At 57.4% G+C, this 27,567-nt stretch overlaps 16 protein-coding genes across 16 annotated transcripts; 7 read left to right on the top strand and 9 right to left on the bottom strand.

Annotated features, from left to right (window-relative positions):
• Positions 1–3: 3 nt before the first annotated feature.
• Positions 4–583, top strand: SCHCODRAFT_02632678 (uncharacterized protein). Its single transcript, XM_050345725.1, has one exon. The coding sequence runs from the start codon at positions 130–132 to the stop codon at positions 379–381; it is 252 nt and encodes an 83-aa protein (XP_050199351.1). The 5' UTR covers positions 4–129; the 3' UTR covers positions 382–583.
• A 248-nt stretch (positions 584–831) lies between these two features.
• On the bottom strand, positions 832–3,567 carry SCHCODRAFT_02632672 (transcription activator of gluconeogenesis ERT1). Its single transcript, XM_003030380.2, has 8 exons — positions 3,173–3,567; positions 3,014–3,112; positions 2,775–2,963; positions 2,120–2,723; positions 1,817–1,949; positions 1,611–1,757; positions 1,381–1,561; positions 832–1,332 (listed from the first exon to the last, which is right to left on the bottom strand). Exons 1-8 carry the CDS (start codon positions 3,477–3,479, stop codon positions 1,310–1,312), a joined length of 1,683 nt encoding a protein of 560 aa, XP_003030426.1. The 5' UTR covers positions 3,480–3,567; the 3' UTR covers positions 832–1,309.
• A 234-nt stretch (positions 3,568–3,801) lies between these two features.
• SCHCODRAFT_02632671 (uncharacterized protein) lies at positions 3,802–4,416 on the top strand. The gene is made up of 2 exons (XM_050345724.1): positions 3,802–4,265; positions 4,391–4,416. The coding sequence occupies exon 1, from the start codon at positions 3,867–3,869 to the stop codon at positions 4,095–4,097; it is 231 nt and encodes a 76-aa protein (XP_050199350.1). The 5' UTR covers positions 3,802–3,866; the 3' UTR covers positions 4,098–4,265; positions 4,391–4,416.
• SCHCODRAFT_02632665 (S-adenosyl-L-methionine-dependent methyltransferase) lies at positions 4,029–5,365 on the top strand. The gene is made up of 3 exons (XM_003029965.2): positions 4,029–4,265; positions 4,391–4,847; positions 4,905–5,365. Exons 1-3 carry the CDS (start codon positions 4,094–4,096, stop codon positions 5,152–5,154), a joined length of 879 nt encoding a protein of 292 aa, XP_003030011.1. The 5' UTR covers positions 4,029–4,093; the 3' UTR covers positions 5,155–5,365.
• Positions 4,856–5,895, top strand: SCHCODRAFT_01320312 (uncharacterized protein). Its single transcript, XM_050341442.1, has 2 exons — positions 4,856–5,568; positions 5,756–5,895. Exons 1-2 carry the CDS (start codon positions 5,123–5,125, stop codon positions 5,862–5,864), a joined length of 555 nt encoding a protein of 184 aa, XP_050199349.1. The 5' UTR covers positions 4,856–5,122; the 3' UTR covers positions 5,865–5,895.
• Positions 5,896–6,866: 971 nt separating this feature from the next.
• Positions 6,867–7,812, bottom strand: SCHCODRAFT_02632657 (prenylated rab acceptor PRA1). Its single transcript, XM_003030381.2, has 6 exons — positions 7,701–7,812; positions 7,553–7,642; positions 7,473–7,503; positions 7,379–7,421; positions 7,257–7,327; positions 6,867–7,205 (listed from the first exon to the last, which is right to left on the bottom strand). Exons 1-6 carry the CDS (start codon positions 7,743–7,745, stop codon positions 6,991–6,993), a joined length of 495 nt encoding a protein of 164 aa, XP_003030427.1. The 5' UTR covers positions 7,746–7,812; the 3' UTR covers positions 6,867–6,990.
• SCHCODRAFT_02632652 (uncharacterized protein) lies at positions 7,801–8,539 on the top strand. Its single transcript, XM_050345723.1, has 2 exons — positions 7,801–7,858; positions 7,910–8,539. The coding sequence occupies exons 1-2, from the start codon at positions 7,818–7,820 to the stop codon at positions 8,127–8,129; spliced, it is 261 nt and encodes an 86-aa protein (XP_050199348.1). The 5' UTR covers positions 7,801–7,817; the 3' UTR covers positions 8,130–8,539.
• On the bottom strand, positions 8,078–10,583 carry SCHCODRAFT_02351676 (TPR-like protein). The gene is made up of 6 exons (XM_003030382.2): positions 10,124–10,583; positions 9,343–10,070; positions 8,813–9,292; positions 8,617–8,766; positions 8,372–8,564; positions 8,078–8,308 (listed from the first exon to the last, which is right to left on the bottom strand). Exons 1-6 carry the CDS (start codon positions 10,455–10,457, stop codon positions 8,283–8,285), a joined length of 1,911 nt encoding a protein of 636 aa, XP_003030428.2. The 5' UTR covers positions 10,458–10,583; the 3' UTR covers positions 8,078–8,282.
• Positions 10,584–11,057: 474 nt separating this feature from the next.
• Positions 11,058–14,539, bottom strand: SCHCODRAFT_02679610 (uncharacterized protein). The gene is made up of 4 exons (XM_003030383.2): positions 13,548–14,539; positions 13,007–13,499; positions 11,408–12,952; positions 11,058–11,358 (listed from the first exon to the last, which is right to left on the bottom strand). Exons 1-4 carry the CDS (start codon positions 14,497–14,499, stop codon positions 11,217–11,219), a joined length of 3,132 nt encoding a protein of 1,043 aa, XP_003030429.1. The 5' UTR covers positions 14,500–14,539; the 3' UTR covers positions 11,058–11,216.
• An 836-nt stretch (positions 14,540–15,375) lies between these two features.
• On the bottom strand, positions 15,376–16,442 carry SCHCODRAFT_02509453 (uncharacterized protein; the record flags this gene model as incomplete). The annotated part of the gene is made up of 4 exons (XM_003030384.2): positions 15,376–15,516; positions 15,566–15,656; positions 15,706–15,793; positions 15,842–16,442. 4 exons carry the CDS (start codon positions 16,440–16,442, stop codon positions 15,376–15,378), a joined length of 921 nt encoding a protein of 306 aa, XP_003030430.1.
• A 393-nt stretch (positions 16,443–16,835) lies between these two features.
• SCHCODRAFT_02632642 (alpha/beta-hydrolase) lies at positions 16,836–20,116 on the bottom strand. Its single transcript, XM_003030385.2, has 12 exons — positions 20,001–20,116; positions 19,855–19,951; positions 19,710–19,799; positions 19,633–19,655; positions 19,428–19,583; positions 19,027–19,372; positions 18,917–18,976; positions 18,804–18,864; positions 18,523–18,757; positions 17,932–18,471; positions 17,461–17,883; positions 16,836–17,407 (listed from the first exon to the last, which is right to left on the bottom strand). Exons 1-12 carry the CDS (start codon positions 20,049–20,051, stop codon positions 16,937–16,939), a joined length of 2,553 nt encoding a protein of 850 aa, XP_003030431.1. The 5' UTR covers positions 20,052–20,116; the 3' UTR covers positions 16,836–16,936.
• A 98-nt stretch (positions 20,117–20,214) lies between these two features.
• SCHCODRAFT_02632639 (uncharacterized protein) lies at positions 20,215–21,097 on the bottom strand. Its single transcript, XM_050345722.1, has 3 exons — positions 21,001–21,097; positions 20,800–20,939; positions 20,215–20,747 (listed from the first exon to the last, which is right to left on the bottom strand). Exons 1-3 carry the CDS (start codon positions 21,032–21,034, stop codon positions 20,613–20,615), a joined length of 309 nt encoding a protein of 102 aa, XP_050199347.1. The 5' UTR covers positions 21,035–21,097; the 3' UTR covers positions 20,215–20,612.
• Positions 21,098–21,305: 208 nt separating this feature from the next.
• Positions 21,306–23,558, top strand: SCHCODRAFT_02351537 (uncharacterized protein). Its single transcript, XM_003029966.3, has 7 exons — positions 21,306–21,318; positions 21,369–21,630; positions 21,711–21,759; positions 21,811–21,961; positions 22,017–22,041; positions 22,092–22,167; positions 22,242–23,558. The coding sequence occupies exons 2-7, from the start codon at positions 21,627–21,629 to the stop codon at positions 23,401–23,403; spliced, it is 1,467 nt and encodes a 488-aa protein (XP_003030012.2). The 5' UTR covers positions 21,306–21,318; positions 21,369–21,626; the 3' UTR covers positions 23,404–23,558.
• Positions 23,559–23,713: 155 nt separating this feature from the next.
• SCHCODRAFT_01214615 (EXS-domain-containing protein) lies at positions 23,714–25,434 on the bottom strand (the record flags this gene model as incomplete). Its single annotated transcript, XM_050341261.1, has 4 exons — positions 25,012–25,434; positions 24,738–24,956; positions 24,479–24,688; positions 23,714–24,428 (listed from the first exon to the last, which is right to left on the bottom strand). Exons 1-4 carry the CDS (start codon positions 25,425–25,427, stop codon positions 23,714–23,716), a joined length of 1,560 nt encoding a protein of 519 aa, XP_050199346.1. The 5' UTR covers positions 25,428–25,434.
• Positions 25,435–25,550: 116 nt separating this feature from the next.
• Positions 25,551–26,744, top strand: SCHCODRAFT_011542 (uncharacterized protein). The gene is made up of 4 exons (XM_003029967.1): positions 25,551–25,711; positions 25,775–25,999; positions 26,133–26,447; positions 26,496–26,744. Exons 1-3 carry the CDS (start codon positions 25,582–25,584, stop codon positions 26,429–26,431), a joined length of 654 nt encoding a protein of 217 aa, XP_003030013.1. The 5' UTR covers positions 25,551–25,581; the 3' UTR covers positions 26,432–26,447; positions 26,496–26,744.
• Positions 26,367–27,526, bottom strand: SCHCODRAFT_02632629 (uncharacterized protein). The gene is made up of 4 exons (XM_050345721.1): positions 27,473–27,526; positions 27,291–27,427; positions 26,498–27,243; positions 26,367–26,449 (listed from the first exon to the last, which is right to left on the bottom strand). Exons 1-3 carry the CDS (start codon positions 27,499–27,501, stop codon positions 26,828–26,830), a joined length of 582 nt encoding a protein of 193 aa, XP_050199345.1. The 5' UTR covers positions 27,502–27,526; the 3' UTR covers positions 26,367–26,449; positions 26,498–26,827.
• Positions 27,527–27,567: the final 41 nt, after the last annotated feature.

Genomic DNA, 27,567 nt, shown 5'->3' with positions numbered 1-27,567 from the left:
GGCGCACGCCTACGTCCAGTCGGAGCTCAGCAGCGCGGTGGGTCGGTTACTAGGCCTGCTTGCGATTGTGTTCCTGCGAGGGCGCAGGCGCGCGCAGCTTCCCATCGTCGTGGGATGATCCGAGACGATATGCGCCGCGGAAGTTCGCGCGTCCACTCTGCGCGTATGTACCTCCGACATCGCCCCTCTGCTACCATCGCGCGCAAGTCCGAGGCATCTCCTTCCCACCAACCGTATCCGATATCGCTGCTTCCCCCACCAATAGCACACGCCACTCGCGGACCGGTCTCATTACGGACCTTCACTCGTTGTATCCATACCCGAGGACGTTCGACGCCCTACTCCGCTCCCGCCGTCCACCGCCGCTGTCGTTATACATAGGCCTCATACACTACTTCGCGAACCCTAATGTACATGTCCCGGTAATGTACGCTTTCTTGGTACCCATCGACTCTCATCGCCTCCCATCGCGGGCATCTGTCCCACTCCGTCGTGCGCGGACGATGCGATATTCGGAATCGCGCGCCTGTCGTGACCTCGTCCGCAGAGGACAAGGGCATGCCCCGTACCTGTTCAGTTCCCGTTCGTATTGGCGGCTCGCGACCCCCGAAATAATGTCTTGGACGGAGCATGCGCGCCTGGATTGCGGCAGTCGACGCTTCAGAAGGAAAGCGCGTATGGGTGGCGCAAATGTCTCGTGCCACAGCGTATGATTTGAGGCCAAGGTGCATATGATTGCTACTCTTGCATGTGTTCTTGGCCTCCTACGCGGCTCTCCGCTGTCCTCTGGCGCCGATGCCTCACCGTCACACCATCCGAGCCACCATCGCATGACGCCCCGACGTCTAGCGCGACTGCCCAAGTTCTCAAGGTCGTGAGACTCGCCGCAAGAGCGTCCAATCCATATATAGTAGATAGAAATACAGTTGCATTGAGCCTGGTCTCTTGGAGACCTCCGACCAACGAGTACGTAGAGTCTGTATGACTAGGTAGCGAGTTATATAGGACAGCGATTAGCATGGAAAAGTACAATGCGTATAACGATAAGATAAAAGAGGAGGCTCGCCCGGCGCGGCGTCTGTGGGATGGGCACAGTAGCGCAGCCGGTAGCGTGTCTACAGGAACGTCATGACGACGTGCGGTTTCAATACCGTCGAATAGCATAGAAGAAAGCGAGACGTGACGTAGATATGTGAAGGGCCTTGGCCGTCTAGGAGGCGGTCGCGAATTTAGGAGGAATGTCATAGGGAAGGGTAGAAGGAGATGGTGATAGGATAGCGCATGGTCATACGGAGGATGCCTTTTGGTGTTATAATAAGGGAAGCCATTGTCCTGTGAGAGGATCAGGAACGAGACCAACGACGAGAGCGGTAGACGTACCGATGACGGCGCTAGGCAAGTCGAAGAGATCCCTTCGTATTGAGAAGCAGAACGTCGCAGGTACCGGGGCGCCCGAGGGCTTGAGAAGTACGCAATGCGAGTAAACGGATTGTGTCGTGTTCTCGAAAGCGTGCTCCGCAAAGTTCTCCCAGTATTCGACCACGGATTGGTTCTCGAAGAGCTGAGGTACGTCAATATAGTGTCCGATATGAAGCGCGATAGCGACGTACCTCATAGATGTACTTCTTCTGACCCATCAACTCCTCCATCGACCATTCAGTCAGCATGCAGAACTCTGGTGCGACGAGACATATTTCTCCCGTGCGGCGCCAGACGACGGTCGGCGTGCCGCTATACGAGATGAGCTTGTCGAGTTCCTGCGGGGTATGGCATCGTTAACAGCGGTTCGTAGTCCGGAGAAGACGGGAACACTGACCAGTAATGACCGTTGGAAACATCGCTCTACAAACACCTCATCGTCCCACGACAGAGGCATCTGCAGAGCGATGAGCGATGGGCGAAAGATCGCCAACGCTCGCACTACGCGCAGGATATCGTTCTTCTCAAACCTTCATGACCAAACATGGAGATAGGTATGAGTAGCGATGTCGAGGCACGGATATGCGGAGGGTGACATCAAGATGGTAGGCGGATACATAGAGCAGAAGAGAGCATCAGAAGTCGAGTCCCAGAGGATCTCTTGAATGCGCGCGACTGGAAAGTCGGTATGTATACGCACCGGGTGGTAAGGTGCTTCATGAGGAAGTGATACCCCTCCGTGTAGTCATACGGCGCCTTTACGCGGTCCGTGATGCTTTGCAGATGCGAACCTGGTCGCGGGAAGGGGGCCACCTCGTTCAGAGGCACCGTGGACGTCGCCGATCCAGGCGAATCCGTGGGCGGTGGCGACAACAACGTGCGCGCTGCGCTCTCCTTGTCCATGTAGAAACTCGGAGGCGAGGAGCAACGTCCGTCCCGCGTGTACTTCGACGCATCGTCCCCACATTGCAAGTCGGCGGGGTCGGCGGTGGACTGCTGCTTCGCTGTGCGCGCTTGCAGGTAGTTGAGACTGCCAGTCGACGAGAGCAAGTTGTCTGCAGAGATGACCGGGAGCACGTTCTCGGGGAACGACGAGAACGAGTCAAGTTGTGGCGAGTTGAAACTCAGGGTATCTGACGGCCACGGGTATGGTTGAGGGGGAGGCGACGTCGTGTCGGGAGGGCTGGGATTGCCGAGGATAGCGGAGAGGATGGTGTATTCGAGGTTGGCCGCCTCCGAACCGAAGGGGAAGTTGGAGTCGAAGGTTAAGTTGAACATCGGATCGTTTGGAGCGAAGGGTTCCGCTATATGTTCGTTAGCAATTAATGCAGGGGAAGTACGATGACGGCACGCACACGTCGAAGCGGGTATCGGAGCAGGGGCGGAGATGGGGACAGGCTGCGCCTGCGCCTGCAGTGAAGGTCGTGGTAGTGGTGCGGCAGGTGCCTGCGCCGTCTGCGCTGGTGGCTCGGATGGTTTGGGCTTCTCAGTCCTGGGCTCCGATTTCCTGGAGGGGACGGTGTTCTGTTTCCGCTTTAACTCTTCTGTACGTGATCGTCATGTACGGTCAACAATTGGGGAGACGCAGGCGTACCGAGCTCTTCATCGTCGAGAAGATACTTTGCTTTCTTGCGGTGTCCCTCGGTGCAGTTGTTCGCAATCCCTCGCTTGATGCAACGTTGGCAGGGGCGCGCTACGTGTCGTGTGCACCGATCAGTACGTGCTGAGAAGTATGTGCCACCCTGCCACTCACAATCGTCGCAAGTGAGATGGGCCTTCTGGCAATGGAAGCAGGCGCGGTTCGCCTTCTTCTTTTTCGGGCCGTCTCTGGACTTGCGAGAGGGCGTGTTGCTCTCTTGGTCGGTGGAGTCGTCTGCCGTTTCTGAACGCTTGCGCTTGTTGGCGCTGAGCGGGGGAGACTTCTTTTTCTGCGCAAGAGTCGAGGCTGCTTCCCCACCAAGGGTCTGGGCGTATGCAGGCGGGGTCGCGGTCTGGGGCAGCAGCTGTGCGGGGGGCACCGAGTGAACGGCGACCGGGGCGACGACGTGCACTGTCGACATGGCTGGAAATGGTGGGCAGGAGGTGCACGACGTCGCGGACGACGGCGAAGACGATGACGGAGGGGGTTTGGACGACGATAAGTGCAAGAATCAGAAAAGAGGGAGCGTGACCTACCAGCCTTTATGTCAGGCCGCTGATCAGTCGGCCACGCGGGCCGACAGCGTTGACGACACTCCAAATTTACAAAAACATGTCCAAGCGGCGGGAGATGTCCCTTGTTGCCCGTTCGAGCGCGCTGGCGACCGTCCCGCGCGCGCCGTGTGTCACAGAAAACATGTAGTCCGTGCGCTGTACAGACACACAAAATAAAATACGCGCCTGCGCCCCCCTCGCACGGATATAACATCACTCCCAGCACGTAGCGCCGGCCGTCATGCGGGATACATATGCCGTCGCAACTTAATTTAAACGGGGCCTCGCGCTCCCCCGCGCGGGGTCGGGCGAGCCTTGAGATCGCGAGACAGCGCTGCGACGATTGGTCGTCCGCCGCCGCACAACCGGCCGGGTGTCCGCTGCAGACCTCTACCGCCCGACCGCCCGCCGCCGCCGTCGCCGCCACCCCCGCTGCCGCCCTGCACGCCCCCTCCCCCAGACAACAGGCAAGCAGGTCGCAATGACGTCGGGCCAGTGCAGCATGCTTTTCGCGCGCCTCGCGTCAAACATTGGCCGGGCGCAGGCTGCCCAGGAATTGAAATGGCTCAGACAGCACGCATCAGGCGGGCACGCCCCCCTCCAGAATCTACTGGCAAGGCGCGTCGCAGGCGAACCGCTGCAGTACATACTGGGTAGGTAATCACCCTCCCGCTCGCCTACCGCTGCACACCCAGTCGCCCTTGATGCGGTCCTCCGCAGACCCCCTTTCGTCATCGCCGCTCCCCCCGCCTCGCCGCCGCTGACACCCCGACAACAGGCTCACAGCCCTTCGGCGACCTCGAGATCACTGTCCGGCCACCTGTCCTCATTCCCCGACCGGAGACTGAGGACTGGACGATACGCCTCTCCGAACTTTTGGCCAGGAAAGTGCGCAGGCGCGCGCCCATCACTCTTTTCGACCTCGGTACAGGGACCGGCTGTATACCTCTGCTGCTTTGCCACTTGCTACCGCAGGGGACGATCCGTGCCCATGGTTTCGATCTCTCGCCAGATGCGGTGGCGCTCGCGAACGAAAACGCGAAGACGTCGAACATTCCCGCGGTAGCATCCGGCCTCGTCAACACTTTCTCAGCCACCCTGGCAGACTTCGCCAGCGCACGCTTCCGCGCCGATACCGCACATGCCCTCCCATGCGACGTCCTGACGTCCAATCCGCCATATATCAGCACGTCCGAGCCTCTTCCAGCTGAAGTCAAGGATTGGGAGGACAGTCGGTAAGGCCCGCTTACGCTACCGCCGTCATGAACCGTACTTGACAGCACTCCTTCCAGGGCCCTCTTCGCTGGTGAGTCGGGTCTGCAGTGCTATGAGGCGATAGGAAAGCTCTTAGCGAGCCCCGGCTTCCTCGCGCCCGACGGACTCGTGGCCTTGGAAATCGGGCATACGCAAGCTCAGCCAGTGCGAGACATCCTCGCGTCCGCAGGCTTGAGGGAGATAGAGATATGGCAGGACCCGTGGGGCAAGGACCGGACGGTCGTAGCGCGCGGCGATGGTGCCGGGGGCGGCGAGGGCGGCGCTTAAGAACGTCGGCCACTGGTCGGGCGACGATATACCTCCGCAAAAGGCACGTTTTCCCGCCCTCCGGCATTGCGCAACCTTTCGCCCGCCGCCGCACCCTTGCCCTACGGGAGCTATCGTCCCGCCGGTATCGAGAATATTCTCCTGGTCAATATACTTCCACGTTATCTCCTGTCAGCGAGCGCAAATTCAGTGTCCTCCCCCTGAACGATTACGCCCTCAGCACGGGATCGCTGAGCTAACGAACGACGATGGATCAAGTCCTCACGCCCTCTTCGACCCATTGCGCGCTAGTTATGCGCCTCTGTGTCTCGCAGCGTTCTTGTTCCTCGCTACCGGACACTCATCTTTACGGCTCGCCAATTCGTCCATATCACGGCACATGCCGAGGCGAGCAGTACAGTCAAGTGATCTGAGGTTCGTGCCACCAATACCAACACTTGCCGGGCGGCGGTCCTAGATGGCCCGCAAACGTCCCGCGGCTCCCCGCCGAGGTCTGCAGACCTCTCCCCCGCTGTATACCCCAACCTCTCGGCGCGCGATCCATACCTCCCCGGTGTTTGATGCTGCCCTCCATCCCCAGCGCTTAATGTGCTTCATTCAGAGTCGCACCTGCATTCCCCGCTCATCACTCTAGGCCTTCCCGCCTCCCCGCCTGGGCCCACGGTTCGCCATTGGCCAATACCTGCGCGTACAATCTCTGCATACAATAGAAATTTACATCTGCCGCCCGCAATGCATACCTTTGTTTCGATCAAGACTGCCGCGAAGACCTCAGGTGCTCGCGGCTCGACCGACGCGTTTTGGCGCGAGCGTCCCGTCAGGAGGACGCTTCCCTTGTCTGGCACCCAGCGCGTCCAGGTCAACGGCCGCGAACTGATTTTTTTGCAAAGGAGGCTGATGATTGAACTAATGACTGGATTGCTTGATGCTTGCCCTTAGGGATCGCTCTAACGGCGAGCTCCAGCTCCGAAAGTCGTTCTCCGGCAGCCGATCCTCGTCGTCGTGGCTATCAGGCATTGAAAGGGTTTTGCCCAAGCAATTCTCACCGACGCGATTTTCATTGCGCTTTGCTCCAGGGGTCTGGTTGTTGAGGCCTGCTCGTCCTCCCGTCCTTCCTGTAAAATAAAAGATAAAGAGGTCGTTCAATGACTACCTGTGCCTAATCTTCGGTGATGTGCATTTTGCGCAAGCGCATTCCAGTTGTAGCTAAGGCTTGTCGCCACCATTTTTCGAGTATAGCAGGAGAATGACACCGAAAAGGACCCGCGGCAGTCCTTGGCCCAGAAGGCAGCTCTGATCAGCTCGTATAGCGCGATATGTACAGCGTTCGGCGCACGGACAGCGCGCCCAGTAGAGGTTGTCGTGGATGAAGCAGAGTTGCCACTGGGAGGTAGATCAGCAGTGACGGGTAAGGTGGGAACCTACCAGATCAATTGCAGCGCCATTGGCCGAAAGTCGAACGTCAAGGTACGGCCAGCGCGATCGCAAAAACGAGCTTCCAAGTTCCAAGCGCCTGAAGTCTCCTGCGAGGGGACGAGCCCCAAGATGCGCAAAGGCGTCAAGGGGTGCGAATATAATGAGCATAATGATAGAGCTGACAAGGTTAGTCAAACCTTGCGCCATGTCGGCGGAAAGCTCGAAGAGACTATGCAGCGGTAATCCACCTCGCCAACCTCTTGTTGTGTACGTTGATGGAGCGTCTTTGCGGCCGCGACGATTGGAAAAGAGCCAGGTCCATTGTCCGATATAGACCAAATAATAGTTTGCCTGTAACGCGACTATAAAAACACGGAAGCCGGTCCCGTACCTCACCCACTCGTCCAACCTCCGCATCGCTCAAACAGCACCCTCAACAGACGCATACTCGCTCTCGATGCCTGGCTCGAGGAGCGCAGCGTGCCCGAGGATAAGGACGCCGGATGCACCGAGGATCCAGAAGGCGGTGGCGAATGGCGAGGCGACAAAGAGCATTGGGATGCCGATCACGAAGAGGCCCGTGTAGAGGTGCTTCTGGGTGATCGTGTGCTCGCCGACCTGCATGGGCTCGGGGGCTGGGGACAAGGTTAGCTGGGGCTTCGGACTGCAAGGACTAGGCTACGCACCCCACTTGTTGATCGCCATGAAGCCTCCAACAAGGAAACCGACGGAGATGAGAAGGAGGGGATTCGTGATGCTGTATCGCGAGTTGAGCAGAATGGACGAAGAGGTGGAGCAACGCCCTTACACCGCATATACGGAGAGCATGGCAATGATAATGACATAGTTGCCTGCCGGAGGGTCAGACTCAGCGTGCTGCGCGGGCCACGTATACCACTCACCAGAGAAATAGCGCGTGTTGTAGGTTATGCGCTGAGGGGTTTTGTAAGCGGCGAATGCCTGTCATGCTCGGCGTACACACCTGCGTCGCAACGTTGAAGCTCTCCGGCTTAGAAACCCTCGTGTAGTCGAAGAACTCAGTCGGAGAACGAAGCGCGCTCAACCGCGTCTCCTGTAGCGATCGCGGATCGTTCAGGGCGATTTCGGCTTTGCGTGAGGAGGGGACGTACCCGGATGTTCTTGAGAGCATCCATGGCTTTCAGAGCAACCTCCATGATGGCGGCGGGGAGGAACGAGGGACGAGGGAAGGTGTGTGATGGCGGTATAAGGCAAAAGGCGTTTGTCATATGCAGAACACCGGATCCCACATTCTTGTCCTGAACCACGACTGCGGACACTGTAAGTGCTGTGCCCTGGTATTCTACACTGCCAATTGTACTCATGATGACTGCAGGGGCAAGATGATGCGAAGACAGCCCACCCTCATACCCATGTCGGAGTCCGACGTTCAAGAGGTGCGCGACATGGTCACGCAGCAGAAGGCGGACGCGGCGGCAATGGCGAAGTGGGAGCAAGACCAGAAGAAAACGGAGCAACCACCATCAGTTCCCACCGCAGCAGACAAGCAGAAGGAGCGCGCTAGGCGGCTCGGCTTGTAGGTTTGAATTACAAGTGCCACTTGCCCAAATGCCAGCCATCCTTGACGATCATATTCTACGCCATATACGCTGGCGCTAAACGCGAGCAGTGGGCAATGTCAATGCAATATATGTTCTATATATAAGGGAGTCAAAGAGTTTCCAGAGGGTCATCTACGCGTCGAAGTGCGAGCGGAAGCCTACAATCAAAGACACGCAGCAATGAGATCACAGGTCGAACGCATGACGGTCCAAAGCTATACCTTCGAGATCCTGCCGGTCGCAGAGGGTAGCCAGATCCAGCCGTTGCATATGCAAGCAAGCGGTTTTCAAGCTCCCCCAAAGCGCGCCGGACGTTACACCGCGTCCCTCCCCAGAACCAGCGGGGTCGGTGACGCCCTCACTATCCTGAAGCAAGAGCGCGTCGAGAATGTGGCCGGCTGCCTCTTTGTACCTCTGAAAGGGCCGGTTACTAGCTGCGCAAGACGGGCGGCGACAAACAACGTACAAAGAGGTTGATGCAGGAGATACCAAGGTTGTACCTCGCGCGAATGTACAGCGGGTTCAACTCCAAGGCCCTATAGTAGTAATTCAAGGCCTCTTGAGGGCGATTGCTGTTCGCCAGCGTGGCACCGACGCGATTGTACAGCAGCCAATCCTAGACAGAATCAGTACAGTCCCAAGCACGACAACGAGCAACTCACCTCGGGACGCACAGCGAGCGCCGTGCGGAAGCAGTCGCACGCCTTCACATACTCCTCGTTCGTGTTCAGCATGACCGCCAGCGCAATCTGCACATCCGCGTCGATCTCGCCAGACGCGTCACTCCGTATGACATGCATCAAGCACTCGACGAGGTCGGTGTACTGCCTCGCCGTCGACATCTCCTCCGACACCTCTGGGTGGCTGACGCGATATTGAGCAACCAGCGGCGCGAGCTTCTCGTTCCGATTGAGCCACTCGCGGATGGCGTTGTAGGTGCCGGCTCGGTGGTTATCGTTCGTGAAGGAGACGGCGAGAGCAAGCCAGGCGGGCATGTAGGTGGGGTCGAGCGCGACGGAGCGTTGGAGGGCGTGCAGAGCCTTTTGCTCGCGTTCGCTCTCCTGCTGCTTTACGCCAAGTTCGTACCACGCCGCTGCGTTCGTGGGGTCGCGCTGGACGGCAGCTTCAAGCTCGAGGATACTCTGTAATCTCAGTCAATGAGAGCCGCTCATTGTCGAAGGGAGAGCCGCACCTCGTAGGCAGTTTGAGCATGCATCCTATGATGCCGAGACGATTCGCCCAGCAAATACGGGTTATTGGGCTGGAACTGGTACTGCGGGACGGGCTTGATACCAGTCGCAGTCGCCTCAAATTGGTCCCAACTATCCTGGAGCGCAGCCCATTGCGAGTTCGTTTCCTGCGCGCGCTGATTTCGCGCCGCCTCCGCCGCCTCTCCCTGGTCCTTCCAATACTTGATGTAGTCCGCGTTCTCACGCGCAAAGTAAGCGTCGTTGTCGTCTATCTGTGCGTCCACCCCCTCCGCTTCAGCAACAGTGGCATCGTGTATCTGCCGTAAGTTTTCTTGTGCAAGTTGGCGGAAGCCAGTTGCCTGGATTTGCGGGCTGTGGGTATGGAAATGTGATCCAGCGGCTGGAAGACCGCCGACTGGCACGGCACGACCCTTGCCCTTTACATCGACGGCTGGTTGCTGAGTCGCTTGCTCGGCGGGAATCATGTCGTCCCCCTCGACGACGACTTCGTGGTCGCGGAGCTGGCGCATCAGCGACATGAACTGGCTCTTCTTGAACTTCTCGTTCCCTTCGTGTTGCACAGAGTCCAGAACCATGCCTGCCATCCGCGAGAGGTCATCGTCGCCTACAATTCTTTGCGCCTGGTTTGTCGTCGCCTGTTGGGAGGCTTGTTGGGCAGGTGTCATGAGCGTTTCTTGTGCCGCAAATGCAGTCTCCCACTTCGAAGAGTCTATTACTGAGAGTGAGCATCACTTCCAGATGGCAAATATAGCAGAGACGTACGGTCGACAGAATGCGCTGGCTGCATAGGCGCTGGAGCCTGAGCTTGCATGAGGGGCCCATTCACGCCAAAAGCCTGATACGGAGCAGGGCCCCACGTCGCGGCGCGCTGCGTAGGAGGCACGCCCGAGGCAGTGTGTAAAGGAGTCTGATGCTGAGCAGACATTGGTGCTTGCGGCGATGCGACCTGGACGGGGGAGGACACCATGGGCTGATCGAGCATGAACTCGGACGCCCAAGCCGCGGACGAGGGGCCCTGCATCTGAGGAGTATGGTTTTGCTTCTGAGGGGTGTGTGCGAGGTGATGTTGCGGTAGTGACTCTGCTAACGGCGCCATGTTGAAGGTCGTATCGACGGCGAGGGGGGCGGGGCTCTTCTGCGCGAAGAACCGGGCCGCATCCTGGTCTTGGACTGCTGAAGGGGGTCGGAAGGCCTGTGTTGATGAGGAGGCGGTAGAGGCAGAATATCAGGCGGACTCACAGATGGACCCGCCCGCGTCCCAGATCCTATGTAATCCTGCGAAGGATGAGCTCACCATCTTTCCTATACCGTATGCTTTACACACCTGGCTTAGACCACGATCGGTGTTGAAGCGCTTGGAGAGTTCCTGGAGCGCGTTCGAGGGGCCGCACTCCGCATTGTACATGAGCATTGGGAGCGCCATGGTGGTCGCGAACGATGAGCGAATGCGCACACGAGAGGGGGAAGTCGAAGGGCTGAGAGACCCACCGGGCCGAGGCTTGCCTTGGGCGCGGGCTATTGCCAGTGCCACGTGAAAAACAAGTATCGCGATCACGTGCGCAAGGACGTGGCGTTCCTCAGCCTCGAGCTGCGAAGGACTTCCGCGCGTTCACCATTGGGGGTGGGCACCACCCGCCACCGGATCCGGCATATTTGTACTTGTTTACTCCCCGCCACGCAAATGATTTCGGACGTTCCCGCATGTTCCCTCTTATTCCTCCATGGCGCATATAGCTACGCCCTCGCTTTGTAGAGCAAAACTGTACAGAATCTCTGCCTCGAACTGAATTTCCAACTTACAAAAATTCCCTTCGGCATGCGAATATTTTGTAAGGCATACATACGGTGGCGCCCTTCAGAAGAACTCGTCCCCCATATACTCCTCGTCGGAATCCATCTCGATGTCGCTATGAGTACCGCAGGGCTCGGTGACATCCTCCATAGGGCTCGGAAGTAGTGTGAGCATCTCGGATGCACCGAGCGCCTCAGGATTGGCTCTGGGAATAGTGTAAATACAAGTGAGCAGTGAGAAAGCTTTCGACGTACGCTCGGTAGCGTTCGAGAGCCGCAAGTACGGCCAACCGACGAGGAGCAAGAGTCTTCACCATGCCCCACTTGAATTGCTGCTTGTCGTTCAGTGTCGAGTCTTTGATGATGTCCTTGTGAATTTCTAGCTGCTCGCGCAACCCGACGAGTGTCATAGCTTCAACCGCGGCAACGTCGGTCACCAACCCTACTGCCTTCAAGCGCGCCATACGCTCCGCCTCCTTCCTCTTCTTCTCCGAAGCCTTGTACTCGTGATCTGCTGCCCTCTCGCAGTAGTCCGCCGCAATCCTCTCCTGAAAACTCGCCATCTGCTGCTTCGGAGAGACGGTACGTCCCTCGCGCATGACCCAAGACTCGAGCCCAGGGTTGTTGACCTTCGTGATAAACTTCTCGGTGTTATTATGGCGTATGCGTGCGATAGCGTTGAAGGCGACTGTCGTGCTGCACGGATTACGGCGTAGGAAAAGTCGCAACGAGCCAAGCGCGCCCTCGTTGTGGTCGTTCGTCGCCGGAATGAACAGGACAGAGCGTTGGAAAGGTGTAAGCTGATCTATGGGACCGCCAGGTGCGAATTCAGACGTGAATCTTCGCCATCCCTTGGCAGCCCCTCGGAACATAGCTGCAATAGCATCGTAGATCTCTGGCCCTGTCGAGAGCATCGCTTCTCGGCACTTCGAGATGAAGCGCTGGTTGCGAACAGGCCTGCCGTCGTGTGTACGAGCAGAGAGCGGAGCGTTGTCGTCAAAGAGGACTTGGGGAGCAGTGGCAATGTCGTCGCAGAAGCTTGCGATGCGGCGGTGAAGATCTACAGTCTGAAGGAGGTTGAGAGGCGCCCCATCTTTTCCAGGCTCGTGAACAGCAGCCATGTACGCCTGCGAGACGACAACCATGTAGAGACCCATCGCAATCAAGTCCATCAACGTTGCGTCGCAGTCCATCGCTTTGAGGACGGTGGACTCCATATGATTAGTGCCTGCCTTGGTCTTCGCCGCGCAGATAGTCTCGATGGTCCGGCGATACTCATAGTCGTATGTAACGTACTCGATTGCGGCCTTGCCTACTGATTGGAATCGAGTGTTGTTGACGTCGGCTAGGTTCGCGTGAGATATAGCGTCGTCGCCGTGGAGCTCGCGCTTGAATGACTGAACGAGTACCTGGCCAGCCTGCTGATAGCCTTTCTTGTCGTCCTTGTGGCGAAATATGGCGCCGAGCAAGGCCATGAACTTTGGACCACCGCTACTACTCATGTCCGTTGCCCGGAGCCGCGCGTCGACACCTGCTTTGTCGCCCAGAGCAAGGATGGAGTCGAAAGATTTATTAGGAAGGAGGATGGGTGGGGGTGTCTTCAGCGTGGACGACTGCCAAAGCTCCGCTAGTGCGTCCGCTCCATACTTAAAAGCGTTCAAATCTTTGTGACTGCAGCAGCCACCAAAGATGAACAGCGTGTGGAGCTCTTTCTCCTGACCCGTTAGGTTCGCATATGCCTCCTCGCCAAGCTGCGTCTTCAAGACGTCGTTAGCGATATCGCAGCGCTCAGCCCAGCGACTGTAATCATGTCAGATAATGATTACTTACGCACAAATGAAGATATATGCTTACACATCACTTGGGTCGCGATTCTCTCCAATAGCATGCTGGACGTCCGCTTCCGTAAGGGAGAAGACCGCGTCAAGAAGCGTGTGCATATCGACCTTCGAATAGGCTTCCTGTGCGAGCCGCTTCTTGATATCCTGCTCCTTCTGTGCCTCCGCCAGCGCCTTCTCCTTGATCCCGTCAGCAGCGTGGTCTTTGCTCTGACCCAGCTGCTTCACGGACCATTCATCATCGCGCATTTTCCCGCCGTCAGCGGTTGCCAATGGACTGCGGTTGTATACATCGGCCATCTCCTTCCCGAACTCCAACTTTCCCCGATGCTGGGATTCGGCGTCATGGCGCACGGCCTCCTTCACGCTAACGAATCGTGTCGCCTGGACCCACGTGCTGGGATCACTGTCGTCGACACCCGGCTCGTACGTCGGGACGGCGTGCGATATGGCCGTTGCCTCGTACTGAATTTTCTTATGGCTGGTACCATCGCTACTGCAAATAAAACCTAAAGAGCATTAATACGAGCCTCAATAGGCTGTAACTTCACACGTACCCATTGTATTCTTTACTTCTTGGGCCAACTGTAGTACAGACCAGCGATCTAACTCGCCCACGTTGACACGCCCCGCAGTTCGGCGTGACAGGAATGGTCCGCTGAGCATGATGCCGAAGAGCGAAGCGGTATCGGTAATCACTTGGTTCTGTTGTCCGGGAGGAACGCCACAGGCATTCAGTCGCCTAGAGATCCAGCGAGACTGAGTCGAGAAGTGGTTGCCGTCCTTCGGATTGAAGGTCAGTCGGTCGTGTAGCTCGAGAAGACCATTGCGTAAGCGTCGCAAGGATTCCAGACAGCGTAGTATCTTCTTGTCCTGTGCGTACTTCTCGCGGCGGTGAGTTTCCGCAGACTGGCGCAAGCGTTCGACCCGCGCGCAAGCTACTTCGAGATCGTGGCGTAGCGTGAGATTCTGAGCACGGAGAGCGTCAAGCTCGGAGGTGATAGAAGCGGAGAGCGTCGCGTGCTGAGTCTCAAGGTCGGAGATGTGCTGGGCATGCTCGATCTGCTGCTGTTCTTCCTGTCTGCGCTTCTCACGCTTGAGGCGTTTGTGATTCTTCTGCTCCTTCTTCAGATGCGCCTCCTCGGCACTAAGTGTAGCCTGTAGGGCCTTCTTCTCCCGTCGAAACTGAGAAACGGTCTCCTTTTCCCGCTTCAGCTCAGAGTCGAGGTCCAGTAAGCGTAGCTCAAGCTCGGCAGCTCCGGCGTGTAGTGATAAGTTCTCGTTGACGAGAGTCGCGTGCTGCACCCGTAGATTGGCTAGTTCCTCAAGAGCTGATGGAGTAGGAGGGTCCGGTCGTGCTCGAGTTGCTCGGCGACGATGCAGCGAAGGTGGAGGGACATTCTCGGTGTCCTGAAGCGGTTCGGCATGGTGAGTGTTGCGAGAGCTGGTGGCGGCTGCGAGAGACGCTTTGAGCGAGCGCGACAGAGAGACTTTGGAAGCCTTGGGCATTCTTGATGGTATCCAGAGCGCTTGAAGGTATGCGGGATCCAGAGAGGAGACGCAGAGGGCGCGATGGCTTGAAGTAAGTTGCGATCAATGTCGCGATCAGTAAAGTGTCTACCGGTGGACACTTTCCCGCGGCCGTTCTTCTTTGCATATCTCCTCCGTCAATTCTTCCCGGATTGTCACCGGATAAAGTGCGTTCGAAAGCTACGATACGGGGCTACATTCTGTAGCAAAGGCTAAGACGTAGCTAATTTATCGACTCTCAAAGTCGTCATTTTACCGGAAAGAACCCCTTTAAAGTGCTCTGTTTCCATCTTTGCTACCAGTTGTAGCCATCCTCATCCTCGTCTCATTGCACTTTATCCGGAGGCAGTGGCGGGAATAATGGAGGAGGAGATGCAAGATTACGGCGGAACGGACCCCGAAGCGTAGCACAACATGTACAAATATGCCGGATCCGGTGGCGGGTGGTGCCCACCCCCATCACCATTGGCACCCGAACGATAAAAAATCAGAGCACACACCGGGGCAAGTTGAGCTCACGGCCGATGAGTGCTTCGATAACATCGCGGCCAGCTTTATCACGCGCCAAACGATATGCATCACTGCAAATAATGTACTAAGAGAACATAGGTGACCAAAGCTTCCTGAAGGGCGAATAGATACTATTACAAGTACAAGGGGGAGTTGGAGACGTAAACACCGACGAACTAGACAGGAATATAGGATATCGACCGGTCCTTCTGCAATTACTGCGACGTATTAATGGACCTTGCCATATGTTACCAGTGTTGTACAGGTGTACTTCTCGTCTTCCGGAGACGTTAGTTTAAGATCCTCGATTACTTGTTCCGAGGTCGATGCTGGATTGAGAGCGGATTATACAGTCGGTGCGGCTGACGCTTGCATTTGTTTATCCCTGGCGATGATATCGCGGCAGTCCGAGCCGCCTTCGGAGCGTACTTGACTGGGGTCAACTGAAGGACCAGCACCCGGGCATCCTCCAGACTTACGGTGTCTCTGGGAGCGTGTGAGACGCCAAGCATGCGGGAGACATCAGGAAACATACGTTCAGAGCATCCAGCCGGCTGAAGGTCTTCCTACAACCTTGGCAAGTGTTGGCGTGGGCTTTATCCGATTGGTGTAAAGCCTGATGACGCCTGAACCGCGATTAGATGCTACACGTGCAGGGAATACCGGAGTCCTCACTTGCAGTCGTGCTGCCTAGCAAAACTCTTGTTGCAATCCGGGAAATTGCAAACGAAGGGCCTCTCCTCAGTGTGGGAGCGCAGATGACCTGCGTGATGGTCAGCGTCGCGTCCGATGGGTCATTATATGCGCTTACCACGGAGATTGAAGCGCCTCGTGAACGTGCTGCCGCACCCTGGCACCGGGCACACGAAGTGTGCCTCATTTCGCCGCCGGCTCGCGCTCGCGATCTGCGTCGCCGACGTCGTGACCTGCTGTTTCTCGACCTGCAGGATCGGCGGCAGGCGCGGCATGGCGCCTGCGGATGCGTAGTGGTTGGCGCCCGGCCCGCCGTCCAGCCCGAATGCGGACGGATCTTGTTGAGGTCCAGGTGAGGAGGAAGTGCGCGAGTGCTGCTGGTCTTGGAGCATGTGAGGTGGCGGCGCTTGCGTCCTCCCGTGCCGATCGGGACCACCGTTCGTCGTGTACTCGGGAATTGGGGGCGGTGGGGGAGGTGTGGACGTAGGCGGCAGCGAGTAGCCATGTGAGGGCGGTGGTCTATCGTATGCTAGCATGGGAATGGGTCCTGGGTGCATTGAGGGTCCATCGGCGTGGGCAGAGAAATCGGGCATCATGAATGGGGGAGGAGGATAGTCCTTGAAGATGGCGTCGTGGGACAGGGGAGGAGGTGTAGAGGAGTTGATGGTCGGTGTAGAGCTCCAGTTAGAGCGAGGTGCTCCGGGTTCCGCGACGTCCATTGTAAAAGAGAGCAAATAAGCGCTTTGTAAGAGTCCGGCAGTCAACTAGAACAAGGTCTTGTTCGCCGTGAGCCCAGTACTCATGCGAGGTAGATCTCGCCGTTCACCTTGATGAATGACGAGGAGAATGCGATGCAAAAGGCGAATCCGCGATGAACGAGGAGAACAAGCGCTGGTACCCGCCCCAATCACGTTGACTGTCCGCTTCAGGAGGCAGAAGCGCCCAGTTGCCTTTTCCGAGCGAAATGTCCAACACGTGTTTGCACCGCACTGGCACCGCCACTCCCGATTTCAATCACCTCCTGAATGCTGTGCACCTGCATTTCGCATCCGAGGTCCCGGCTCCGTCATCCGTACGTCGCGAGCTTGACCACTGGCACGCAAGACCAAGAGGTGAAGACAGGCTTCGGGTACTTCCTGAGGGCTCAAAAGATATGCAACGAACGCATCTATGTTACAGCAGTACAATACATTCAGTCCGATCAACTCGCCGACTATTCATTGAAGATGTGCGAGTCCAGCAAGCGCCGGCGCCTCAGCAGCTCAGACTCCGTGATCGTCTGACCCGTCGGCCGCGTCTTCGTGCCTTCTGGAGTGTCGTATCCTCCGTCCCCATCATCTGACAGCACCCCATAAAAGTCCATCTGAAGGTCAGGATGATACGAACCCTGGTGGGGGTGTGTAGGCGGGCTGGGGCGCTCCCCATCATCGTCGACCTTGGCAGGACGAGGTGGACTCGAGCGCGCGGGGCTCTGCGATACGCGCGGCTTGCTGTCGCTAGAAATTGAGTACGTTCGGGAGTTTGCGTACTTCTTTGGAACGAAGGTGATGGTCGAATCCGTGTCCGTCTCGGTCTCAGACGCGCTCGTAGCTGGAGCGCCATCATGTATCGTTGTCCCGCTTGTGTTCTGCATTGTATGATGCACGAACGTCTCGTCCATCCACTCCGCGAGCTCTTCGATGACCTGAATGCATAATTCAGCCCCTTCCTTGACGATTCTAACCTAACCGAGCTCACCGCAACCGCCTCGGTCATCAGCGCCGGCATCTGCAGATAGCCATGGCTCCAATCCGAGAACAACACCATCTGCACCCAGTCGTCCTCCGTCTCCGCCGCCAGCTTCGCCCGCTCGCGCTTCATTGCTGCCACGTCACGGTTGGCCGACGCCGCATCGCTCATGCGCAGGCTCTCGCCGAACCGCGCGCTCTTCCCTGATAGGGCGAGGTCGAGTTCGACCTTACGTGCGCGTTTCGCCTCGCGCACACGGCCGGCGAAGATGACCGTGTCGTCCACGAACGGGTCCTTCTCCCCGCATTGCATCAGCAGGGGAGGGAACTGGGCGAGGAGGTGGTCCGGCGTGAGAATGGGCGAGATGTAGTAATCCGTCTTGAAGTCCGGGTTGCGATAAGGGCCGATGTAGAGGATGGCCATAGCACGCATCTGGGAGGGCATTTAGCGGAGGGATGTCAGGGTTAGCTTCGGTCATACCATGCTGGGAGAGATGATACGGTCTTGGAAGTAGCCCGTGCGGCTGGTCATCGTCAAGCGAGTCCCTATGGGTTCGGAGTTCTTGCCAGCGCCGCTCTTCTTCTTGACAGAAAGGGCGGCCTGAACGTCCGCCGCTTCGACCGCCTGCGAAAGCTCTTTCTGATGTCTCTCGATGACCGAGTCCGACCGCCGTGGTACGGGGCGCGTCGCCGGCGCTGGAGGATACGGAACCTTGACTCGGTCCTCAATAGGGCGCTCCTCTTCAGGACATTGCCTGTCGTCCTCCGAGCTCTCCTCATCCGCCAGGGAGCCGTTCTCGTCTCCACTAGTGGATGTGGTACGTTTGGGAAGGTGTTTACGAAGCGCGGGGTTTCTGAGGGATGATGTGGACCGTCTGTGGCGAACGATGGTCTTTGTCTGGTTCTCGTTGCCGTCGTCGTCGTCGCCTATGGCGCGCAGGGTGTCTCGCCAGCTAGCCCGGCGTCGAAGCTTCTTGCGCTTCGGAAAAGTGGGACTGTCGCCAACCATGCTAAGGGGACTCTGGAGGAAGCAATATGAGTAGATGATCTCACTGCCGAAGTAGTCACGTACGACGTGCTTCAGGTGGTCTTTCTGGGCGACCAGTTCATGCAGGCCAGGCAGGTTGCCGGAAGACTGCTCCGAACGAAGAACCTTCAAGTGTTCTGCCGACATCCAAGAAGTGAAGTTGAAGTCTAGGGCCGCGTAGTTCAGGACCAAAGCCACAGGGATAGGCAGCGGCTGATGCGGCGTCTTCGCGTTGTGCTCTAGAATCTTGACCATAGTGGCGACCGCAAGAGTAGCACCCCTGGGTAATATAAGCGGCACGTTCAGCAACAGATGACGAAACGTACGCAGAGTCGCCACTGATGATGATGTTGAGTCTCTTGCCCGACATTCCGATAATGGTGCCGTCTGAAAACCACATTCAGTCGCGCTTTAGCAGATTATGGGTAGCGTTGCGTACTAGTCTCTACCAGGGCCTTGTAGAGGTCGAAAACTTCGTCTATAGAGAAAGGATACGGATCTACGCAGTGAGTCAGCGGTAGAACGAAGACTGAACTGCGGAAGGCTCACATTCGGGTGCTTTGCCATAATCTACCGAAAGGACAGGCCTCTTTGTCGAGATGGCCCAAAGACGCAACCTTTCTTGATGATGTAGCGGTGACATGGCCACAAATCCGCCGCCAGGGAAGTCCAATACTAGGTCGGTCGCCTCTGCGAGCTCCGTTGACGGCGGCGCAAAGAATAAATACGTGGTGATGGGGCGAGTATATTGTGAGCCCGTGGGTCGCTGAATGAGGACTTTACGGAAAAGCGAGACCCGGGGGAAGTGCATGAAAGCTTGTAGGATCGGGTTTGACGTCTTCTCCCAAGTGGCCCGCAGCATTTCGACTGTCGGCACCGCGCGGAATTTGCGCAGCTGGACGGTGGTCAACTTGGCGAAGGGATAGGCGAAGTTTATTGGGGCGGCGCACCTTCTCGTCGGCTTCGTTGGCGTAAATGATGTAGTAGCCTGAGAACAGGACGGAGCAGATGTGGCGGAGCCATTGGGGCTTGATGTGCATGGCAGTGGCGAACCCCGCGTCGAGTCCTGTGGCGATCCACGTCGCCCGATAATACGAGGGCGAATACTAGGAAAGTGTTGAGTAACGCATGTATGGGCAAGGTAGCGGCACATACGAGGCGCGCAAGTGGCTCGGGTGCTGGTGTGTATAGTATTAGCATCAAGCCTGACACGTATGTCTCCAAGTCCTCACCTCCGAGGCCGAGTATCTTGTCGAAATTGCGGATGGCGTATACGCCGGTCAGAACACTGACAACAAGTTGCCATGGAGTGAACCTTCGTCCTTACAAGGCAAGATATGAGCCATAACGTGTATAGTGAATGATACATGACCATACCCAGCCGCTCGTTGAGTCGCCGAATCAGTCGAATGCGGGGCCCCTTGCTACTTCCCCGCATAACCTGCCATATCCAAAAGAAAATGACGAGGAAGACCTTCGGGAACCTCAGAACGGATTGAGACGAGATTTTGGTGGCTACGCACCTGCGCACGCTTCCAAGAGGGATTTGGCCGCCCGACGAGATGGTCGATCATGGTGGCTTGAGACTGCAGCGCGGCCGACGAGCACAGGCCATGACGCGCGCTGTTCCATGTGATTGTTGGGACCAAGATGCTTTGTGGCGCGGGAATCTCATTCTGCCTCCGTCATGATCAGTTTCACGTGCGTGCGACACGGATTCCCAGATTGGGGATTTGTTGGACTTGCTTCCGGCATCGACCTCTACCGCGCGTAATCGCAGCGCTCGCCCTCTCCTCCTCGTCCATCTTACAGCAGTGTACTTCTGCTTGATTATCAGCGTTATTGCACGCTGGCCTCCTTCGCCGCTCAACTGAGGTACGCGATCCGCAGGCCGGGCAGCTACAGGGATAGGCTTCAGCGGACTTGAAGTACCACCTCAAAGGCATTCCCATCTTCAGGGGCTATCATATACGATCGATCTACTCTGCGCACCTCACAAGCTTCTGTGAACGTGTCTAGTGGAAGTTGGCTGATACTCACATATACGTCGACACTGGCGGCCGTCAGGCGCAAGCCGCACTGTTCCAATGCGGTTCATGAACTTTCGTTTCCGGTCGCCCCGGTGCCGGAGGGCGCTAAGACTGGTTCTCAGACGGTCTATCAGCGATTTTTTTCAGTTTTGCCCCCCCTGCTCTCACTGATGTATTGCTCAGTCGCTGGAAACATGTCAGCACTGATAGTTCGCGCCCGCCCGATTTTTGTGGGCCTTGGTGAGTCTTACGCGCAATGCCTAAGAGTCCATGTGTTGTTGACGTCTTATAGGTTGCCTTTCTCGCCATGTTCAGTAATGGGCTTCTCGGACATGCGATCATGGACGTTCATACAGTCGTCGACTCTGTACATACTCTTGAGCAACGCTAGCTCATCTCGCGTTGTGAATACTGATCGAAGCGTCATTCCTAGTGCGCCGCTCTTCTTTTAAGACCTCGCAACTTACGTCGACAGGAGGCGATCTACACTCAGCAGTCCCGTCTCCCAATCTCCTACGAAGTGCCATGGCGATCACTTTGACACATACGGAGCGTCGTTAACGCCAGCGCAGCCCATAGGATTTGCAGGAATGCTCGAAATAGTATTAAATCTATCGAAACCTTCCTATGTATCAAGCAATGAGGCTGCCCTCTCTCAAAATCCGCTCAATTCTTTAGATATCGATCCTTCGCACGCCTTCAATTTCCGCTCTTCGTTCCCAGACTAATTGAACAGGGTCTCTTCGTTGTGCCGTATACTCGCCGACGCGTCCCACCGTTCGCCGCATGAGGGCTTGGCCGGCAAGACGATGTGAGTCCGATGCCTCACCATCAGAACCCGTAGCTAACCTGCCAAAAAAGTATGCCCACGCGCTAGCTATGCCGTTCACCGATTTCCAACGGATTCGGTGGATGTGCCTTGCGTTGTGTACACGAATACGACGCACGGCTGTCGCGCCGCAGATCTCGATTGCACCAGGACTTCTGAACCGTACAAGGGCCTCCGCGCGTGACAAAACTGAACCCATGGGCGCTGTCGCCCACGCGTATTGGCTCACTTTAGCTCCAGTGAGGGGACTCGTGGCGGGACGACTGTGAAGATCGGGGCACGGGGTATTTATGGGTGCGACGCTCCCTTCATTCCCGTCCCTCTTCTCGTCGCCGTGATATAGGAGGAGCCCGCGCCTCAACGATCCTTCACAGCTATGGCTGCGCGCGATCCTAGTCCGACGCTCGAGGGCGTATATCTGCGGTGCGTGCCTCCCAAGGACGAGTTGCGATCATTCTGACGGGTATTGGATAGAAACGGGGAAGAGGCAACTCTTGTCCTTCATGCGACACAGGTTGCCGGCTTGCACATGGTTAGGCATCGGCTGGACCAGCGTGGTCGAGATGGTATCAAGCCCGGCAACGTCTACGTTTGGGAAGAACAAAATCAGCGGGGTCTGAGCGAGGTTGGTGAAACTTTACTGCTCGGCTTCCCCTGGTCGCTCATCGTAAGTTGTTCAGACATGCCTGGAACGCTGGACGGACGGTGAGAAAACTTCGCCGGTCCATGTTTTTCTGCGACTGAGGGCGTTGTAGGCATGCGTTGGGGCCCCTCTCGTGGTGGCGCTGATGGCTTCCTCAAGTACAACCAAAAGTTCGAAGAGGGGGAAAGGTACGTATTTCCATCCGTCATGCTACCTCAACTCATGTCGGGCCTCGTTTCTGTCTTCGCCGTTTTGCTTTCAGCGGGCCGCCTCTCATCAAGCGCACATACTCCGCCCTCATGCGTGTAGGCGGCGTGGAAGCACCGCGCAAGTGCTATATTGTCGCGTACTCCTCGACCTGCGCCCAAATCGACGCCCGGTTATTGGGCGTCGAAGCTCTCGCCTGTCTCCCACGACAGGTACCGCCCGGATGGTATCAACCGTGGCGGGCTCCCCGACGGCGCGGGAAGAAAACCCCGCAGCCGAAGGCCAAAGACATCAGTCTGTCTGCGTCCCCTGTCGCGCCACTAGCCTCGACGAGCGGGCCGCGCGACGTCCATCTCAGCCTGCGTTCTGCGGCATACCCTCGTCATGCATACGCAACCGCCCACTATGCTCAAGCGCCGGAACGACGACCCTATCGAGCGACCTCAGCATCTAGCTCATCCGAGGCGTCGGCGGCGTCTGTCGCTCCCCCTCCTGATACGTCAGCCTTGCCCATGTACACCAACGTAGCGCCGCCCGTCGCGGCACCACAGCCCGTACACCCTGGTCCTCGAGCCTTCCCACTAATCGGCGACCAAGATAGGGCGCTGTTACCGAGAAGTGGCGACGCGGCGCTGGCGGACGAGGGCGAGGGGATGTCCACGGCGTGCACGGGCGGCGCGACGAGCCAGAGCCTCGAGCACTTCACAGACTCCTCGCGCAGCTCTTGTTATGGACAACATCCCACCTGGGGTACCCCATACCAGAACGCGGCAGGCTGGCCACAGCACGCGTACGATCTGGAGCCCTACGGTGCGCAACAGGGCCGTTCTCAGATGCACAGCTACGGCCTCGCAGCGATGCAGGCAAGTCTCGATATGCCCGAGGCTCCTTTCTGTGCACCCCAGGCCGACCACCGCGATCATCTCGGCGTCGCGCCGGCCTATAGGACAACTCCTGCACGATACACCCCATACGGCGCCCCGGAAGAGTACCCACACCCATCTTCTCTGCCGAACGCTGAATATTACCCGTGGAAGATCGACACCCCTGGACATTGCTGCTCATGGCCAGCAGAAGCGGCGTACGCAGACCATCCAAATCATTACCCCTACACCGCCGATGGATACGATGAATGGAAGTCAACGCACTACCCCGGGGAATCTCACTTTGCGTTTACTGGCTCCGCATCCGACTATACACATATCACTACGAACTAGCTAGCCTTGGCCAGAATCTGAGTTCCCTCATCCACTCGCTTGTATATCGTAGGGCACAGACGGACAGCAACGGACAGCTGACGTCGCTTAGTTGCACTAATTTCTTGAGGCTACTGAGCCAATACATACCATAGCTCACCCTATTATCTTATTTCTTGACGCGCATACACGCAGCTCGGAACCCGAGCGGACCCATCGCACTCACTTCCTATAGCCAGCATTCATTATGTAGCGTAGCACGAATTGTCCATCGTCGCGTACATGAATATAAGCTATGTACCATAGCCAAGAAAGTCAAGGTCGTGCACTGTCATAAAGGTCTTCTCGCGGGAGCCACCAGCTCGAACTCGCTCGATTCCGTGCTCAAGAGATCGTCGTCCTTGAACAGAACGTCGCCTGGCGCATCCGCCCGTAGCCTATCAAGCCCGGCCTCGCCGTAGTCCTCTGCCTCCAGCGCGGGATCCTCGCGCACACTGCCCCCGGATGGCGTCTCCCCTTTCCGTATCAGCTCCCACTCAACGCGCACGAAGACCCACAGCCACCGCCGCACGATCTCCGCGAGCTCGAGCACCCACACTCCCATGTGCACCGCGTCCCCGAAGCGGGTGTGCGTCCCACCGTCGAGCGCGCGGTGCAGGTGCGGCGACAGTTTTGCGCTCCACGAAAGGCGAAGGATGAGGTTCACGATGAGGAGCGTGCCGTAGGTGAGTTTGGGCCGCGGGAAGAGGAGTGTGGGGCGCAGGCGGGAGACCAGCCATCCGCCAGGCGAAGCGGAGAGCGAGTTTGTACGTCGATGGCCGGCGGAGAATGTACGGGTGTGACCGTAGTTGCGAACGGCCTCAGGTGAGAGGGAACGACCCGCGTCGTCGATGAGCGGAACGCCGCTGTGTAGATGGGGAAGGACTAGGCGCCGGGGTAGACGCGTCGTTGGATCAGGAGGGGTTGGCTTGAGAAGGGCGAACCCCCAATCATTACTGACGTCCCACCAGTACGAGTAAAGTGAGTTTACGAGCGCTGCTAGAACCCTAAATGTAGGTCAGGCTGAGATCGCGAGTAAATGCTGCGTTGGACTAACCATAGACGGAAAAGCAAGTGCTCGCCGTGCCATGTCTCGTGCCCGACCTCCTTGCCCTGCTTCGCGGCGCCAATGAGGGGTTGCGCCGCGGAAAGGAAAAGTACGGGGAAAGATGAGAAGTACTTCAGAGCGTTGTAGAGCGGCCTTGGATTTGATGTATCCCCGGAATACTCGACCAGACATTGTCGAAATCGAATGAGGTAGGGGATGCTGAATAATGATCAGATAGAATGTTGGACCATGGATGAGTCTTACTTGCCTCATGATAGTCGGCGCGATCCATCGCGTCCACCCTGTCTGCGATGGAACGAAAAGCAAGCTACCGCCTGAGGCCAATAGCTGGCAGAGGCAAAAGTAGATGTCGACAAACACCTTCGCAAAGGATGTAAGGATATCGGCGAGGATGACGTCGGCAAAGTGTATTCGGGGCGCATTGTGGTACTTGGGCGCAGGGGGGAACATGATGCGGCGGAGCGCGCTACGTCCGTACAGCTTTAGTTCGTGATCGAGGGACAGTGAGTCCATGCACGCACCGAACGAATCGTGCTCTTTGAGTCTTCTCGAAAATCTCCACTGGCGCAAACAGTACGAGCAGCACTCCTAACGTGCAGAACGCCGGGATCCACCCGTACACGTCGACACGTACGGGGTCTCCACGCGACAGCGCATAGAATACGAACCAGCACGCAAAACACCAGGTCGCGTAGCTGACAAAGAGTCTATAGATGGGCGCATAGAGAGCCTGTGGGGGAGGGGGGTGGTCGTGCGTGGCGGGGAGCGGGCTGGCGGCACTGTGCGGGCGGAGGTCGAGGGCGGTAGCTGCGTCGATGCGGAAGTAGTAGAGGCCATGGAGGTTCGTCGCCCAGGCGAGGATGCCGACGCCAATGAGCAGCAGCGCTCTGAACGGCAGCGGGAGGACGAGAGTCCAGCCATCGATGTCCACGTCCATAGTGAACAAGTCCGCAGCCAAACCACCGCCGTGCGCCACCCCACGCGATCACGTTGTCCGCCATCAATATGTGGCGCTCCCGCGAGTTCGGTCCGAAAGTAGGCGCTCGTCCGTTGCTCCTCACCATCACCGAGTCCGGCCAGCTCACTGCACAATGGCCAGCAACGCCAAAGATACGGACTTTCGCAGGAAGTGGGATACGGCTGAGTATGCTGAGAAGGCCAAGAAGCGCGACGCTGAGGAAGCGGAACGTGCGAAGGAGAACGAGGAGCGGTTGAAGCAAGGTGCGTGCATCCACTTCGTTGTATACTACACCTCAATTGACCAGCACTTTTATGCACTTTCAGGCAAACGCCCACGAAAGAGCGCCCCCTCGAAGGACCAGCCGAAGCCGACGCAGCTGGCTCAGCGCCGCGAACATGATTTGAATCTGGACAAGAACTTGGGCAAGACCATGGTCGTACAGAACCTGTCGAACCGGGGGCCAGGACAACCCGGTTTCTATTGCGAGACATGTCAGAGGAACTATAAGGATAGTACAGGATATCTGGACCACATAAACTCAAGAGCGCGTGAGTGTGGCCTACCTTCCATAACTGAGAAGGGTGCTGACGAACTTATTTCCCTCCTACCTCCCCATACACACCCTTTACATCACACTCCCCCCTCTTCACACTCTACGCACCACTTTTATCACATTTTAAGATCTTCGTGCCCTTGGCCAAACAACAAATATCGAACGCTCCTCCCTCGAACAAGTTCGCAGGCGAATTGCCTTCCTCCGTGAACAAACACGCGCCGCCTCCACGCAGAAGGCGTACGATTTCGATCAACGGCTGGCCGAAATCAAGGCGAAGCAGCAGGCCGAGCGGGAGGAGAAGAAGAAGGCAAAGCAACAGGCAAAAGAAGCTGCTAGAATGCAACTGATAGAGGAGAGTGGCGGGCCGGACGATGAGATGGCGAAGATGATGGGCTTTGGAGGGTTTGGGTCTACGAAGAAGTGAGGGACAGATTCACGATGTGAGTACTTTGCTTGCGGACGTATCGACGATGTGCTGATTTGCCAAGGTCGACAGGATATCATGTCGTGAGCGTTCATGATGTCTCAAGCGCATCGCTCCGCCACTTGAGCTCGTATGTAGCCCGACGCGAGACCCGCCGATTTCAGCGTCATGCAGGCGGTACCGGGCAAGCGGTCACCTATACTCAGGCTGCGAGGTTCCAGATGTATCACACCACAAGCTGCATTGACAGTACGTCTGTCATCTATCACCTGTATAGGCTGTATTATAATGGAACTAGATGTGTCTATCGTCTATACTGGGTCGATCAATAAGTTATAATGCTGGTATGAAAACTAGCTGAAGTCGCCGCCTTACCATCGGAAGAACGACAGCACATCAGTTTCCCCGGTTCTGCCATGCGCCATCCAGGCGATCGAGCAGACCCTGCACCTCGCGCACGCTCTCCTTGCGCTCGCGCCGCGCATCCTGCCACTCGCTCTCCGCATTGATCCCATCGAGCCGTAGCAGGGACTGCAGCAGGAGCTCGCCGAGGCGGAGGTGCTCGCGGTCCATGAAGGCCTTGTTGTCGCCAGCGGTATGGTATTGGGGCAGCGAGCCCAAAAGGGTCTCGAGGTCGCGCCCGAGCGAGGACCGGACATTTTGCATCTCGGACTGGATCTGGTTGATGGTGGATTGCTCCGAGCGAGGCGGGGCGGGCTTGGGCTTGGCCTGTTGGGCAGGCGCGCTGGGTGGCGCGTCCGCGGTGCCGATGACGGCGATCGTCGAGTTTGGCTTGATGTGGTAGGCGGAGACTGCGAAAGTCAGCTAGAATACGTGGGGGACGGAGGCTGCGACGTACTGGGAGCATTGTCGTCTTTCATGACGACGCCCGAGTGGACGAGCTTGAATGCATTGGGCGGAAGATGAGTGTATTCGGCGATGCTCTGGCGGATGTCACCCAGCCTTGTGCTGGGGTCTGGGAGCTGAAACGAGAGCCTGACGCGGTTAGACGCTTTCCAGGGACGCAGCGCAGTTGCTCACTTCTCTCTTCCCCACTTGACGTGGACCATGGTGTTGGTGAAAGGCAGAAGGACGCCACGCGGGATGCAGCTGATGGTGTTGACATGTATTTGGGT

This window comes from Schizophyllum commune (genome assembly GCF_000143185.2).
Source record: "Schizophyllum commune H4-8 unplaced genomic scaffold SCHCOscaffold_8, whole genome shotgun sequence".
NCBI classification, from domain to species: Eukaryota; Fungi; Basidiomycota; class Agaricomycetes; order Agaricales; family Schizophyllaceae; genus Schizophyllum; species Schizophyllum commune.
This window is presented reverse-complemented; position numbering and strand designations above follow the sequence as displayed.

Coding starts and splice junctions, on each gene's coding strand:
- SCHCODRAFT_02632678 (XM_050345725.1), top strand. CDS start 130: ATGCGCCGCGGAAGTTCGCGCGTCCACTCTGCGCGTATGTACCTCCGA.
- SCHCODRAFT_02632672 (XM_003030380.2), bottom strand. CDS start 3,479: ATGTCGACAGTGCACGTCGTCGCCCCGGTCGCCGTTCACTCGGTGCCC. Junction 3,113..3,172: donor CCATCTCACTTGCGACGATT/GTGAGTGGCAGG, acceptor CACGACACGTAG/CGCGCCCCTGCCAACGTTGC. Junction 2,964..3,013: donor TCTCGACGATGAAGAGCTCG/GTACGCCTGCGT, acceptor GATCACGTACAG/AAGAGTTAAAGCGGAAACAG.
- SCHCODRAFT_02632671 (XM_050345724.1), top strand. CDS start 3,867: ATGCCGTCGCAACTTAATTTAAACGGGGCCTCGCGCTCCCCCGCGCGG.
- SCHCODRAFT_02632665 (XM_003029965.2), top strand. CDS start 4,094: ATGACGTCGGGCCAGTGCAGCATGCTTTTCGCGCGCCTCGCGTCAAAC. Junction 4,266..4,390: donor ACCGCTGCAGTACATACTGG/GTAGGTAATCAC, acceptor CCCCGACAACAG/GCTCACAGCCCTTCGGCGAC. Junction 4,848..4,904: donor AAGGATTGGGAGGACAGTCG/GTAAGGCCCGCT, acceptor CACTCCTTCCAG/GGCCCTCTTCGCTGGTGAGT.
- SCHCODRAFT_01320312 (XM_050341442.1), top strand. CDS start 5,123: ATGGTGCCGGGGGCGGCGAGGGCGGCGCTTAAGAACGTCGGCCACTGG. Junction 5,569..5,755: donor GTACAGTCAAGTGATCTGAG/GTTCGTGCCACC, acceptor TGCTTCATTCAG/AGTCGCACCTGCATTCCCCG.
- SCHCODRAFT_02632657 (XM_003030381.2), bottom strand. CDS start 7,745: ATGGAGGTTGCTCTGAAAGCCATGGATGCTCTCAAGAACATCCGG. Junction 7,643..7,700: donor ATGCTCTCAAGAACATCCGG/GTACGTCCCCTC, acceptor CGATCGCTACAG/GAGACGCGGTTGAGCGCGCT. Junction 7,328..7,378: donor ATGCTCTCCGTATATGCGGT/GTAAGGGCGTTG, acceptor CTCGCGATACAG/CATCACGAATCCCCTCCTTC.
- SCHCODRAFT_02632652 (XM_050345723.1), top strand. CDS start 7,818: ATGCAGAACACCGGATCCCACATTCTTGTCCTGAACCACGA. Junction 7,859..7,909: donor ATTCTTGTCCTGAACCACGA/CTGCGGACACTG, acceptor TGCCAATTGTAC/TCATGATGACTGCAGGGGCA.
- SCHCODRAFT_02351676 (XM_003030382.2), bottom strand. CDS start 10,457: ATGGCGCCGTTAGCAGAGTCACTACCGCAACATCACCTCGCACACACC. Junction 8,565..8,616: donor TCTCCTGCATCAACCTCTTT/GTACGTTGTTTG, acceptor CGGCCCTTTCAG/AGGTACAAAGAGGCAGCCGG. Junction 8,309..8,371: donor CGACCGGCAGGATCTCGAAG/GTATAGCTTTGG, acceptor CTTTGATTGTAG/GCTTCCGCTCGCACTTCGAC.
- SCHCODRAFT_02679610 (XM_003030383.2), bottom strand. CDS start 14,499: ATGCCCAAGGCTTCCAAAGTCTCTCTGTCGCGCTCGCTCAAAGCGTCT. Junction 13,500..13,547: donor AGAAGTAAAGAATACAATGG/GTACGTGTGAAG, acceptor AATGCTCTTTAG/GTTTTATTTGCAGTAGCGAT. Junction 11,359..11,407: donor GCTCTCGAACGCTACCGAGC/GTACGTCGAAAG, acceptor CACTATTCCCAG/AGCCAATCCTGAGGCGCTCG.
- SCHCODRAFT_02632642 (XM_003030385.2), bottom strand. CDS start 20,051: ATGATCGACCATCTCGTCGGGCGGCCAAATCCCTCTTGGAAGCGTGCG. Junction 18,977..19,026: donor TTATGGCAAAGCACCCGAAT/GTGAGCCTTCCG, acceptor CTCACTGCGTAG/ATCCGTATCCTTTCTCTATA. Junction 17,884..17,931: donor GTATCATCTCTCCCAGCATG/GTATGACCGAAG, acceptor ATGCCCTCCCAG/ATGCGTGCTATGGCCATCCT.
- SCHCODRAFT_02632639 (XM_050345722.1), bottom strand. CDS start 21,034: ATGGCACTTCGTAGGAGATTGGGAGACGGGACTG. Junction 20,940..21,000: donor GAGATTGGGAGACGGGACTG/CTGAGTGTAGAT, acceptor AGAGCGGCGCAC/TAGGAATGACGCTTCGATCA. Junction 20,748..20,799: donor AACATGGCGAGAAAGGCAAC/CTATAAGACGTC, acceptor CGTAAGACTCAC/CAAGGCCCACAAAAATCGGG.
- SCHCODRAFT_02351537 (XM_003029966.3), top strand. Junction 21,962..22,016: donor ATCAGCGGGGTCTGAGCGAG/GTTGGTGAAACT, acceptor TAAGTTGTTCAG/ACATGCCTGGAACGCTGGAC. Junction 22,168..22,241: donor AAGTTCGAAGAGGGGGAAAG/GTACGTATTTCC, acceptor TTTTGCTTTCAG/CGGGCCGCCTCTCATCAAGC.
- SCHCODRAFT_011542 (XM_003029967.1), top strand. CDS start 25,582: ATGGCCAGCAACGCCAAAGATACGGACTTTCGCAGGAAGTGGGATACG. Junction 25,712..25,774: donor CGAGGAGCGGTTGAAGCAAG/GTGCGTGCATCC, acceptor ATGCACTTTCAG/GCAAACGCCCACGAAAGAGC. Junction 26,000..26,132: donor CCACATAAACTCAAGAGCGC/GTGAGTGTGGCC, acceptor TCACATTTTAAG/ATCTTCGTGCCCTTGGCCAA.
- SCHCODRAFT_02632629 (XM_050345721.1), bottom strand. CDS start 27,501: ATGGTCCACGTCAAGTGGGGAAGAGAGAA. Junction 27,428..27,472: donor GTCAAGTGGGGAAGAGAGAA/GTGAGCAACTGC, acceptor TAACCGCGTCAG/GCTCTCGTTTCAGCTCCCAG. Junction 27,244..27,290: donor GAAAGACGACAATGCTCCCA/GTACGTCGCAGC, acceptor TGACTTTCGCAG/TCTCCGCCTACCACATCAAG.